The sequence below is a fragment of the Hemicordylus capensis genome, chromosome 4, assembly GCF_027244095.1.
Source record: "Hemicordylus capensis ecotype Gifberg chromosome 4, rHemCap1.1.pri, whole genome shotgun sequence".
Classification (NCBI taxonomy): domain Eukaryota; kingdom Metazoa; phylum Chordata; class Lepidosauria; order Squamata; family Cordylidae; genus Hemicordylus; species Hemicordylus capensis.
This window is the reverse complement of record NC_069660.1, coordinates 167,123,184-167,137,465: the sequence shown is the minus strand read 5'-3', so window position 1 is coordinate 167,137,465 and position 14,282 is coordinate 167,123,184. Positions and strand designations below refer to the sequence as shown.

General features: G+C 44.9%; 1 protein-coding gene across 4 annotated transcripts in view; it reads left to right on the top strand.

Annotated features, from left to right (window-relative positions):
* Positions 1–14,282, top strand: part of ALOX5 (arachidonate 5-lipoxygenase) — a 99,307-nt gene that overhangs the window by 64,471 nt on the left and 20,554 nt on the right. For all 4 annotated transcript variants that reach the window (XM_053250030.1, XM_053250028.1, XM_053250031.1 and 1 more), the window contains 4 exons: positions 2,596–2,742; positions 2,825–3,028; positions 7,404–7,490; positions 11,828–12,006. In XM_053250030.1, coding sequence (XP_053106005.1) covers positions 2,596–2,742; positions 2,825–3,028; positions 7,404–7,490; positions 11,828–12,006 — 617 coding nt within the window. The remainder of the gene's footprint in view (positions 1–2,595; positions 2,743–2,824; positions 3,029–7,403; positions 7,491–11,827; positions 12,007–14,282) is intronic.

Below are 14,282 nucleotides of genomic sequence, written 5' to 3'. Positions count from 1 at the left end.
CTACACAGCAGATGAGCCATGGGTTGCCATGTGGAGGGATGGCTGTCCAGACAGCCAAACCTCATGGTGACTGACAATGCTCTGAACATAATGAGGGCAGCCAAACAACTTCCTTTTGTTTCCATCCATTGTGTGGTGCACACACGCTGAACCTGGTCATGCAGGATGCGGGTTGCATTTCTGGGACTAAGGCCAGTTGAGACATACCTGCTGGTGGCACTGAGTGCCAGTCTGCTGCTGCCATGGCTGCTCTTGTGGGCAGGTGCCGCAGGATCACAGCCTACTTCCACTGGTGAGAAAAGGGTAAGTGGATGCTCAAAGAGAGTCAGCTTCAGCTTGACCTGCCTGAACACCTGATTCTTCAGGATGTTCCGACCCGGTGGAACTCCACCTTTCTCTTGATCCAGCACCTGCAGGAGCAAGAACTGGCCATCCATGGCCTGGCAGAGAAACATGACATGTGTTCTGCAGTACCTGCAGAAGCTGATGGCAGGCTGAGACAGGGAGCCATTCCAGTTTTGGGCAGTACATTGCCAACTCTGGCCAGACATGGCGACCATTGCTGGATAGTTCCTCTCACACCTACCAAGCAGCATCCAGAACAAGAGGGTGTTCTACATGGCCGGGGACATGACACCCCATCGCTCATGCTTTGAGGCTGACTTGGTGGAATGGCTAGTCTTCCTGAAGACCAACATCCCCTGCTGGGCTATCCAGAGCTGGCCATGGAGGGTGACTGACTCATGGTCACACCCACTCACTGCAACACCACTGGCAGTTCACCCCACCCTGGCCAACCCCAAAATTAGATGAGCCTCAGTCTGCCCACTAGAGCTGCTGACACATGCAGACACATTTGCATGCCACTGCCATGGCCCATGATGAGATGGACTGGTGTCAGGCTGTCAGCTGGGGCCCAGCACCAATCTGAGGCCATGGTGTTAAACAGAAACAGGCAGGCTATATATACTGCAAAAGTTTCTGAAGCAGTTTACATAGAGAAATAATAAATAAATAAGATGGATCCCTATCCCCATAGGGCTCAAATCTAAAAAGAAACATGATAGCAATAGCAATAGCAATAGCACTTACATTTATATACCGCTCTATAGCTGGAAGCTCTCTAAGCGGTTTACAATGATTTAGCATATTGCCCCCCAACATTCTGGGTACTCATGATATATGTTATCATGATATGATAACAGCAAAAATCACTGGAGGTACTGTGCTGGGGTGCAACCAGGCTAAATAAAGAGAAGCACCATGTTACAAAGTTGCCTCTTCGCAGGGGAAGAAAGAAGAGTTCTTCTCATGGTAAGAGCCTAGAAGAGTACCCAATGGGAGTTTTGGGAAAGGTTAAGAATCTTTCGCTTGCCCATTTCTTTTGTGAGTTGGATGGTAGGTAGCACCCATCATGCCCTACCACCGAACCCACTTTGGTATCCCTAGGAGCTACTCATGGTTAGGAGCTACTCATGGAACCCACTTTGGTATCCCTAGAAGCTACTCATGATTAACATTGGGGTGTTTCAAGTTTCCCATTGTTCCTTATGGCTGTAACACTTGAAATGTTTTGAGTTTGTTCTGTCAAAACTGTTTCGATGGAACAAACTTGAAACATTTTGGCCATCTGCATTTCGTTTCGAGCTCAAAACAACACACGAAAACTGTTGCACATTCACATCCCTATCCAAGAGGAAGGAACGGAACCACTGTAAAACAGCACCACTCAGTCCCAAGTTATTTGTAATTACAAACTCCCAAGTTATTCCACATTTGCATCAGACTTGCATCAACAGAATCATCATCAGAGCCTACTCTGTTGTAGGCTTCTTGGAATCTTATTGGTTCCAATAAACTTTCTGGGTGGACTAATCTAGTTTTTCTTTGCAGTGAAAGAAATTGATGAAAACAAATTAAACAAAATTCCAAATTCTGCAAATATGTGTAGTAATTCAATAAAATAAAGCAGATGGGTTAAAAATTCATGCAGACTAGCTGGGCAGGGTGCAGAGCATCTGTGCTCCACCAGCCCACTTCTCCCCTGCTGCTCATGCAGTTTCTGGCTGGTGGGCCAGCCGGAAAGCCAGCCCACCACCTCCTCCTGCCCTCCAATTCCTGGCGGCTGGGCTGGGCCGGCCCACTGCCACCACCAGCTGCTCCCGCCAGCTGGCCCAGCCCTCCGCCGCCTGTTACTCCCGCTGGCCAGGCCAGGCCAGCCACCCACTGGCAAGAGCAGCCTGCTTCTTTGCTTGTCCGCGGTTTCTGGCTGGCGGGCTGGCTGGAAAGCCGGCCCACTGCCACCTCCTCCCCCTCATCTGCCTGCTTCCAGCAGCCGGCCTGCCAGCGACCACATCCCTCTTCCGCCCCCGCCCCCCCCCGCATCCTGTCGCTTATTGGCAGCTGTTGCGAACTCTCATGAGAGCTGCCACACATGGGATTAGCGATTAACTAGAGGCAGAGATGCTCTGCACCCATCCCAGCTAGTATACATTAAAATATCCATGGTAAAAAAATATGTTAATCAGCAACATTATCTTACCGGCAGGGAGAATAGTATGAATCAAACTAAACAGATTGTTTTCTTTCCTGCAGCAAGGGAATATTTTCATAGTGGATTATGAACTTCTGGATGGTATCGAAGTAAATAAGACAGACCCCTGCACAGTACAGTATTTAGCTGCTCCCATCTGTTTATTATATAAGAACTTAGAGAAGAAGATTGTCCCTGTTGCAATCCAGGTAATCTGTTTCTTACCTGCCAGAAAAATACTTTTTCATTGTTGTGGAGGAAAAAAGTTAACAAATTTGTTACACTTTTCAGATCAATCAAACCCCTGAGCCAGGCAATCCTATTTTCCTCCCATCAGATGCCAAGTATGATTGGTTACTGGCAAAAATCTGGGTACGCTCTTCTGATTTCCACGTGCATCAGACTGTTACACATCTCCTTCGGACTCACTTAGTTTCAGAGGTGTTTGCAGTTGCCATGTTCCGACAACTACCTGCTGTCCATCCTCTCTTCAAGGTGAGTTATTGTGGTGAACATTGGAGATGGTTATTTTGCTTTTGCAAGACCTTTTGGAGGTTGAGTTGGAATGGTAAAAAGTGCAGTTTTCCTTGCACATTTACTGTTAATAATAGATTGTATTATACAGGTATGTGAGTACCTGGATATTTAAAGCAGATGGGTCAAAACAGTGTTTTATCATTACAGGATTTAAAAATTCAGGATGAATTTATAAAATCAGGATGATTTGCCCCAACTTGTTGAGGCAAATCATCTATCTCATGATCACTGTAAGCAGGCCAGCCTTCAAAAGAATCCAGTAGTCTGACATACAGCTTTTTAACATTGAAGTTCAGTTTCTACCTGTTTGTGGCTTGTTTTTGAGCACTCAAAACATATCTTCACATACTTCTTTTTCTGGTTCAAAAATATTGCAGATGTCCTGCCCTTAACGGTTTGAACAGCAATTGTGTCCTTACAAATTTGTGGCTTTATAGTTCCAATTTAAATCAATAACATTCCAATTTAAATCAGTAATATAAGTACAAGCAAAGGTATAAAATGCATACTAAGTACCCGAATGATACTTCCGGAAGGAGCTTCTTCCAAAAGATGCATTTGGAAATGGCAGATTCAGTAGCAATAGGAATGTCTCTTAAATCTCATAGCATTTTTATCAGTATTACTCCGTTAAGCAGCTCACTACTGGGTAGTGTTGCAATTCCCCCCCTACATGAAATAGTTTGTTTAAAAAACCTATTTAAAGATTCCCTTTTCCCTGACAGAACAAAAATGCCCTCCCGTTGGTTGAGGTCAGGGGTGTACATTTAATTGAGTGGCCGGGGGAGCCTAGGGCCATTGGGGGGAGGGGCCACAGGCTGAACATTGAGGGTATGTACAAAACCAAAAAAATGTGATTTGGTTTGAATTTGAATCAGTTTGAACAGTTCGTTCAGTTCAATTCGAACCAATTTAGGAGCAATACTTGTAAAGGGGAATCCGGTGAGGATCTCCCTTTACAAGTATAGGGGTGGGGGACGCTGGACCCTGTGAATGGGTGGCAGCAGGGGGAGCAGCGAGAGAGATAGTTGAAAATTCTTACTGCCAAGAGTGCTGCCTGTGCCGCTGCTCACCCACCCCCCCGGCACAACCCATAGTGGAAGCGCATGTGCTCCTGCCTCTTTTACCAAGCCATCTGCTCAGTGGTGGCTTGGTTTCTGGTCTCCGTGCAGGGGGGGGGCAAGTGTCCTCTGGCCATTGTGGTCCCAAGCACTTCCAGGGCCCACCTGCTTCACCCACACCTTCAGAGACCCACAGGTGTTCCTCGTCTGCCCCAGCTCTCCATGTGCCAGGTGCATTGCCCATCTGCCTGTTGTACAGGCAGATAGGCAGCATGCCCATTTTGTAATTGTGACCACTCCCCTTTACGTATGACTAGGGATGTGCACGGACCGGTCCGGAGGCCATTCTAAAGGCCTCCGGACTGGTCCGGACACGGGGTGGTTCGGTTCGGGAAGATGGGGTGGGGGGTTCCAATATGGATGGGGGGGGCTTTACTTATCCCTCCCAACAACAGCGCTGTAGTTTCTGGAGCAATCGGGCGGCAGGATGCCTCCCTGCCGCCCGCTTCATTCCCCGCTTGGCTCCTTAAGTATTCAGAATCGGGCGGCAGGATACCTGCCTGCCGCCCCCTTCAAAACCCTGCTCGGCTGGCGGCCGCCCCCTTCAAGACCCCTGCCACCACCAAGCCCCCTGCCGCCCCCTTCTTGCCAGTTCCCCATTGCAAAGGGGCGGCAGGATAACTCCCTGCCGCCCCTTTGCCGTCTTGGCTGCAAAAGGCTTCTTAGAAGCCATTTGCAGCCAAGACAGCAAAGGGGCAGCAGGGAGTTATCCTGCCGCCCGTTTTCTAAAAGGAATCGGGCGGCAGGATAACTCCTTGCCACCCCTTTGCCTGCTCAAAAGCCAAGCAGGCAAAGGGGCGGCAGGGATTTATCCTGCCGCCCCTTTGCAATGGGGAACTGGCAAGAAGGGGGTGGCAGGGGGCTTGGGTGCAGCAGGGGTCTTGAAGGGGGCGGCCGCCAGCTGAGCGGGGTTTTGAAGGGGGTGGCAGGGAGGTATCCTGCCGCCCGATTCTGAATACTTAAGGAGCCAAGCAGGGAATGAAGCGGGCGGCAGGGAGGTATCCTGCCAACCGATTGCTCCAGAAAATATGGCACCGTTGTTGGGAGGGGTAAGTAAAGCCCCCCCCGTCCTTATTGGAACCCCCCACCCCAGTGCCGGACCGCAGCTCCGCGTTTCCGTGCACACCCCTACGTATGACATCATATACAGGGGTGTGTCAGCGCACACACATCAGCCAGGGGTCAGGGTGCTGCTGGTCAAACTTGCTCTGCGGCCGCCGATGAGCTCCCTTCCCCCCTGGCAGTAGGGGTGCATCCCCCCTCCCTGCCCCCACCAAGCAAACATTAAATGCTTGTGTCAAGCTCCTGTCACTGTAACTACCTTTCTCTTTTGCTAAACATTTTCTACTCAAGCTGTTTCAGCTGCTGATTCCTTGGGGTTGGCTTAAACCATCGCCACCCTGAGAAGACAAAAAAGGGAGGGAAATGCACATACTGGTTGCCACAGGATGTGCATCCTCCTCCCTTTTTTGTCTTCTTGGGGTGCTGATGGTTTGAGCCATCCCCAAGGAATCAGCAGTTGGAACAGCTTGAGTAGCAGCTGTTTTGGCCAGTAAAGCAAGAGAGGAAGGTAGCTACAGCATAGGGAGGAGAGGCTGATGTTAGCTCCATGTTTCAAGTGAGATGGTATAGCGTTTCCTTCTGCAGTCTCCATAATTGTAAGTTATGGTCTTTTGGCACAAATATTTTGTGTTTGCTTGCTTGCTTGTTGGGATAGAGGGAGGATTTGTGGTGAGAATTAAATATATAGATATGCTCTGATGGGTCCTTTGCCCTTTGATTGCACCACTATGTACAGTTGGCTTGAACTCTATGGAGTCCTCTGCTAAACTGCCCAGACTAGCAAATTAGGTATTTTTATGATCCAATGAAGAACCTGCATTTCCATTGAAGTTCAATATGTTCTATGTTGAAAGCTTTTGACACAATTAGCAGCAGGTTTCTATCTCACATTTTTGATAGCTGGCAATCTCATGTCATAGTGACATCAGTTTGCTATGAAGTTTTTCTCTTATACTACTACTGCGAATATTTATATACTGCTTTTCAACAAAAGTTCCCCAAGTGGTTTACATATTTATTATTTAATATATTTAAAATATTTATTCCCTGCCCCTCCAGTGCAATACTGCCTGGGGCGGCTTACAACAATAAGATAGACACAGATACAAGTAATAAAATTAATTTTTTAAAAAAGTCAGATTAAAAACAATTAGGTTCAAATTAAAACTGAAAATTATAAAAAGATAAAAAAGCTTACATAGAGAAAAATAAATAAATAAATAAAAATGACTCCCTGTCCCCAAAGTGTTCAAAATCTAAAAAGAAACATAAAATAGACACCAGCAACAGCTACTGGAGGGATGTTGTGCTGGGGTTTGATAGAGCCAGTTGCTTTCCCCTGGCTCAATAAAGAAAATAACTTTTAAAAGGTGCCTCTTTGCTTAGTTAGCAGGGACTAATTTTCAAATAGTTTGTTTAAAAGCACAGGCGAAAATTAGGGCAGTGCCTAACTTGTCCTTTTAATTTCAATGGGACTACTCTGAGTAATCTTCCTAATTTTGTCAGCCATAGACTCTACTAAGAATTGGTAGCATGGTTCTGATATTGTTGGACATAATCAGCTTAGGAAACAACCACTTTTATTACAAAGTGGACTTGAAGACTGTATTTCATCTTATTGAAAATGTTCACATCTACTCTCATTAACAGATTGGTAGAAACATATTTGGGACATTGCACTACTTATAAAATTAACTTATTTTAGAAGATCAGAACTGAATGTAAATGCAGACTGCTTTGTACAATATATACTGTTTACCACTTCTTGGAATTTATAATTTAATGGTGATATACTCCCTTACTGTTTTCTTTGTTATGATTGTATTGCTGACGTTTTTTGTTTTAAAATGTTTTTTCATTTAATTTTTTTTTCTAACCCACAAAATTGGTTGACATCCACACTAACAGTGCATGTGCTGAAAATGTTTTGGACATGCAGTGGAGGAAGGGGTAATTTTTCCAGTTCTTTCCTTCTCTCTGTGCCTCCTGAAAATATTCCCTGAGGGTCACACAACCCTAGGGGACATATTATCTAGAGGCACAGTGGGAAGGTAATTGTTGAAATAGTTTTTGGTACAGGTAAAGTTAGCCTGGATGTCAGTCACTGTAAGGAATATTTCATTCTGAGCGGTTTCTCTTCTGTTTTACAGCTCCTGATACCTCATGTACGATTTACTATAGCCATCAACACCAAAGCCCGGGAGCAACTTATCTGTGAATATGGCCTTTTTGACAAGGTGAAACAGTTTTGCCTTTTGTTTGTATCCTAACGTCACTTTTATAGGCCTGGAAAGGAAAGGGCATAAGTCCAAATCCAGAAGGGCATAAGTCCAAATCCAGAAGGGCATAAGTCCAAATCCAGAAGGGCATAAGTCCAAATCCCTTTCACATGGTAGAGATAGTTACCTTAACTCTGCTCATAAACTGGCAGGCTGTTTTTGACAAATTAATTATATCACAGTAAATCAGATGTGACAAAGAAGACAATCAGAAGATGACACTTTTTCCTCTGGGCAAGCAAGTGTAGAGGAAGGGAATGAGAAAGAGGGAGGAGGAGGAAGAAGAAGAGATAAGGGTGAAGGATGAAGAAATAAGGGAGGGGGAAGAGAGGTTCTGATTTTCTTGGGGCATGTTTTGAAATTATTGATCTGAGTATTGAGTGTTAAATCTCTTGAGAAGGATAACAATTAAAATATGGTGGTTAAGTTTCTTCTTAAAACAAAAGAAGAACCACCACCCTGAGCTTATTTTGGTGCAAAAAATAGTGCATTCAGCTAATTTTAAAGGTAGGTTTGTGTGTGCAAAATTTGGTATCTGTAGGTCATTGGGGAAATATGATATTCAGAATTTCTCCTGAAAATTCCCAAAAAAATATTTAAATTTCCCCTGAGCTCGGTCTGACATTCCATATCAGACATTTTAAGGGTCGCTGGGTCAAACAATGTCAATCTGAAGCACCAGCGGAGGCTTTCTCTGTGATGGGATTCACCAGAGAGGAGTCAGTGTCAGGACGATTTTCAGTTGTCACCAGTCCTGGCAGGCCCAGACCGGGCATAGGCTGAACCATAGTGGTCTCTCCTTGCAACGTTTGGTTCAACAAAGAGGGCAAAAGTGCAGACGACCCACATCCTGAAATATTAATGGAATGAGTGCCAGGTAAGGCAGATGGCTCCTGCCTCGGTACAACAGAGGAGCCTGTGGACATTAGGGCAACTATCTCATCAAAATCTGGATCAGAGGCAAAGGGCATTCCTGGAGCGTCAGCATTCCTTGGGTGAAGGGGCACCTATGGATGGATGGTTGGCTCAGGCTGCAATTGAGAGAAGCCAACTTCTTGATGGTGTACTGGAGAGGAGCCTCTTGGTGAGGGGTATTCATCTGTTCTGGAGATGTTAATTTCCTTACTTCCTCAAAGTCATTTCTTTCACTCTTCCTTAAAATAGGCTGGGTGTCAAGCAGGAAGAGTGCAATATTGCACACAGAGGCGAAAGAGCCTTCTATCTGTGAAACTATGTGTGTTATAGCTTCCATTTGCCTGCAGCCAGAGTTGTTTAAAGTAGAATCAAGGTCAACAATTAATTTGAGTTTGTTTCTCAGGCAGTGCAGGCATAGCTGTTCTATCTCATAGCCTTGAGACACATTTAGAGGGCAAAAGCTGATTTTCTGACTGCTTTTTATATTCAGGGTTATGAAAAACTCTGAGGGAAAATTTCCAAGCTGTTTAAGTAATCACGTGTTCGAATCAAAGAGGCTGGAATTAAAGGCTGTTCAAACGAGAGTAAGAGTCTGATTTCATAAGATCTTCTCATTGACTTTTTGACATAGAACATTAAATCAGTTGAGTTAAATCGGAAACGGAGGATCTGTGCAAGGGAACGTTTAATAGCAGATTTATTATTCCAGCGCTGTGTATTGATACAGTTTAAATGTATTGTGAGCAGGATCTGATTTGGCTGAAGGATTCTCTTAGAAGGAAAAAAGACTGGAGGCTCTGTATTTAATGCAGTCTTCCCATGCTCTGTCTTAGCTTCACCCCTAGTTTGAACTTTACCTCTATTTTCCAACAATGTCTTGATGTCATCTAATTTTGTTGTGATAGTTGAGAGCCGTTGGAAGAGGCATATTAACGTTTCTGAGGTTAGGACTGAAAATTTTAAATAAACATCAGAAATTGCCTCAGCAAGGAGGGGGGTGGCATCAGAGTCTTTAGGAAAATTGTACAGAGCTCTTATTTGACTGAGGTCAGAATATAGTGCATTATGGCTTGGCTCTGATGTTGAAGTTCACAAAAGAGGAGTTTTGGTAGCCTTTGCAGCTTCCTCTTTACTTCCACCTTCCTTAAAAAGAGCATCTAGCGATAGGTCATTTTCCAGGCACTCAAATCTATTAGCTGTTGTGATTTTATCACTACTAACAGTCTATCGGAAAGTCAAAAAGGAGTCGATCTTAGGCTGCTTAGGAAGTTTTCTGTTCAGATTCAAGTCCGCTCGAGCGTTCCTGCTGCGTTTTTACTTCCCATGATGTTTTCGGGGAGTCAGAACACATTGATCTCTCTAATTAACAAACGAGCCAGAGACTGAACCAAGTAACATCCAAGGCAGTTGTTAAGCAGAAGCAATTAAAATCAAGGTAGAGAAACAATTATTGAGGCCGATAGAAGGGGAGCCCAGTTAGAGGAAAGTTTTGAAATTTTGCTGTGGAGCTCACACCAGGAGCTGTCTTGGCTTTGCCATCTTGGCTCCTCCCGCCGTGGGGATTGGGTGGTGCTGTTTTACAATGGTTCCGTTCCTACCTCTCTGGTAGATTCCATATGGTGTCACTTGGAGACTATTACTCTGCAAAGTGAGAACTAAAGTATGAAATTCTACAAGGCTTTGGTGTTATCTATTTCTCCATATTGACTTCATCAGGAAATGGCATAACTTACTGGAAGCAGTAATGGGCTGGATAAGGGATAACAAATGGAAGTTGAATCCAAATAAGATGGAGATACTGAGTGGCACAGCAGGCAAATGCTTGATTAACAAGCAGAAGGTTGCCGGTTCGAATTCCCGCTGGTACTATATCAGGCAGCAGCGATATAGGAAGATGTTGAAAGGCATCAGCTCAGACTGTGCAGGAGGAGGCAATGGTAAACCCCTCCTGTATTCTACCAAAGAAAACCACAGGGCTCTGTGCATGCCAGGAGTCGAAATCAGCTTGACAGCACACTTTACCTTTACTGACTGGGTGTGTGTGTGTTGGGATCCAGGAGATGGTTTAGATTTGCCTCTTCTGGATGGGGTTACACTCCCCCTGAAAGATCAGGTGCATAGCTTGGGAGTGCTCCTGGATCCAAAACTCTCTCAGGTTGAGCAGTGGCCAGGAGTGCTTTTAAATTTTATTTATTTATTTATTTATATTTTTACATTTATATCCTGCTCTTCCTCCGAGGAGCTCAGAGTACATGCTTATTTTTATCCTCACAACAACCCTGTGAGGTAGGTTAGGCTGAGAGATACATGACTGGCCCAGATTCACCCAGTGAGTTTCATGTAGCGTCCTAGTCCAACACCCGAACCACTAGCGTATCAGGATTGGCTCAGCGTATCAGGTTTGGCTGATATGTCATCTATGTCCATTTCTGGAGGTAAATTACCTTAAAACAGTGGTGCATATGCTCGTAACCTCCAGGCTCAGCTACTGTAATGCACTCTATGTGGGGCTGCCTTTGTATGTAGACTGGAAACTACAATTGGCTCAAAATGCAGCAGCCAGACTCATCTCTGGGAGAACCTGATGGGACCCCATAACACCAATTTTAAAAGAATTGTACTGGTGAAATACAAAGTGCTGGTTATTACCTATAAAGCTCTCAAGGGCTTGGGTCTAGGGTACTTAAGAGAGAGCCTTCTTCGTCATGAACCCTGCCATCTATTAATCTTAATAGATTAATAGATTAATCTGGGGAGTTCTGGTTACAGTTGCCACCAGCTCATTTAGTGGTGACTCGGGACCAGGCCTTCTCTGTGGCTGCCCTGGGGCTGTGGAATATGCTCCCTGTCAACAAAAGAGCACCTCCATCTCTGATTGCTTTTAGGAAGACCCTCAAAACACCTGTTTTCTCATGCCTTTAACTGATATTAATTTTACTGTTTATCCTGTTTTTTTAAAAAATCCTGTGAAATTATTTTAATATTTTAATATTTTATTCTTTTGAAATGGTTTTTGTTGTTTTTACTCTGTTTTATATTTCTTGTTTTAAATTGTGTACACCACCCAGATACATATATATAAGGCAGTATATAAAGATGATACATAAATAAAATAAATGTGTGCTGCTCACCTGGGCTCCTATCCACTCCCAAATGGTTGCGTGAAGGGGTTGCTGATGTTTGAGAAGCAACAGCAAACATAAGTCACAAAAACACATCCTGAATACATGGGTTTCAGGAACAGAGGTTGTCATTTTAGATTACATCTCTAAGTCTAGTTGAATCACAGCAAATAAGAAAAAACTGATTGCATTGCTCATATCCATGATACAGTAATCACTGATCTGCTGTTGTATCTCTTGCGGTTTTGGGTACCAAAGGCAAATGCTACTGGAGGAGGTGGGCATGTGCAGATGGTCCAGCGAGCAATGAAGCACCTGACTTACAGCTCCCTCTGCTTCCCCGAAGAATTCAAAACAAGACACATGGAAAGCAGTGAGGATGTTCCATACTACTACTATCGAGATGATGGTATCAAAGTGTGGGATGCAATAAAGAGGTAGGACACAGGACTGTTTGAAATAAATCCTCTTATGTAATACTGTGCCTGTGAAACATCTGTATGGCTGGTGGATTCAAAGTTGGATTCAAAGTTTTTGCTCTGTGAGTGGAAGGAGCTCTTCTTTTGCTCTCATTAATGGAGCAAAATTCTTGTGTCCAAGGGGGAAAAAAGTATTTAATGTGTGAATTTTCCCTGAGGTCCTGGAGTAATTCTCACTCTCATTAACTTGTGTATGTTCATGGTTGACTTATAGCCAGCATGGTGTAGTGGTTAGAGTGCTGGGGAGACCCAGGTTCAAATCCCCACTGAGCCATGATACTTGCTGGGTGACTCTGGGCCAGTCACTTCTCTTTCAACCTAACCTACTTCACAGGGTTGTTGTGAGGATAAACTTAAGTATGTAATACACCGCTCTGGGCTCCATGAAGGAAGAGCGGGATATAAAATGTATAAAATAAAATAAATAGCCCCATTCTGAGAACAGATAAATACCTCCCTTTCAAAACCAGTTGTATGGTTTGATTGGCCTAATATTCACTGGGCCATCTTCCTATTTGGTGTGATATGTGTGGTTCTTTCACTTGTGATGAGTAGATATTTCAGAGATCAACAGGGGTAGAGAGATTGCAGAGGGTCAATAGAAATCCTCCTTTCTTTCATGGATTTTCCATAATATTTTCAAGTAATCTTTAAAATATAGTCTAGCTCTCAGTTCCGTGGCAAGAATGAATAGAGTCAGAAAAGGATAATATATTAGTCAGCACACTGTTTCAGAAAGCTCTTTACAAAAACAGCAGCATCTGCACACTACCAGTCTTGCAATCCAGACCACAATGTGCCACAAGGAACCAGCAGGTATCCCACAGAGAAGCAACATAAGCAAGAGAGCCAAACCACATACCTTCCAAGGATGGGGAACCAGACCAAGTAAATTTCATCCCATTAGAAAATTATATACAGTGCAGGTCCACAATATCCAGTTTCCATACCAACTCTGGAAATCCTCAATATCCCAGATCAAGAGTGATAGCCTGTAGGTAGGTGTGTGTGTGTGCGTGCACGCGCAATTGTGTATGTTGGGAGCACATGGGACTCATTGGGCTTCCCCTCTTTTTTTAAACAGAAAATTGTAATATGTAAATCATACATATTTGTTTATTCTGTTATTAACATATTAGAGATTATGAGTATCACCATACAAACCAGTCTTTGTTTGCTTTGGAAGATAGAAAGGCTTTATCTATCTATATAATTCTCTAAGGCATACCCATGGCTAATCCCGTGTGTGGCAAGTTCGCGAGCAGAAGCACCTGATTGGGCAGTGGGGATTCCATATGCAGATAGGAAGGAGGAGCCTGAGGCACTGTGGTGGTTGGGAAGTGGGGATTCCATATGCAGACAGGGAGGAGGAGCCTGTGATGGTTAAGGTCAGTTTGAATGCAACTGTTACTGGTTGGCTGGTTGGAAGATTTTCTTGATTGTAGAGGAGAGGAATATATATATATGGATAGCAGGCAGGGGTCTGCAAAGTGAGGGGTCATGAGGGAGGAAAGAGCCTCTTCTGGAGAAGGAGGCTGCAGCTGTGTGTATTAGATGAGGAAACAAGATGAACAAGATCTGTTAACTCAGGAAGGGAGAGAGAGAGAGAGCAAGAAAAAAAGGAGAGGAAGAAAGACAGAGGGGAAGAGCGAGTGGAGGAGAGAGAAAGAGAGGAAAAAAGAAGGGAGGGCAAAGGATGGACCCGGGCCTGTGAGCAGCCTGAGAGGAATTAGCAGCCATGGCAGTGGTGGCAGCAAGGAAGGGCCCAGGTAACCGCTGCTGCTGTTTGGGACTACCAAGGCCATTGGCGGAGGCAGTCAGGCAAGGGATGGGCCTGGGCCTGTCAGCGGCCTGAGGGGAACAAGTGGCCATGGTGGTGGCAACAGTGAGGAAGGGCCCGGTCAACTGCTACTGCTCCTCTGGGGAGGAGCAGGACTCGGGTGAGGGTGTGGAGCTCTGTGGGGATAGAGGGCTGTGGCTTGGCCAGTAGGCACCAGCAATGCAGCAGCTGCAACCAAGAGGGGTGAAGGGGATGGAGTAAAGGGATGGAGGAGTGATCAAGAGGGGTGAAGCAACAGGATGGAGGAGGAAGAGCAAGAGTGTGGCTCAGGTGAGGATGGAGAGATCTCTGAGGTGAGGGGGGCTGTGGCAGGGGGTGAAGGGAGCAATCAAGTACTAGCACACAGATGCTCTGTGTTGGCTAAGCTAGTTTTATTTATTTTACTGACATGGTG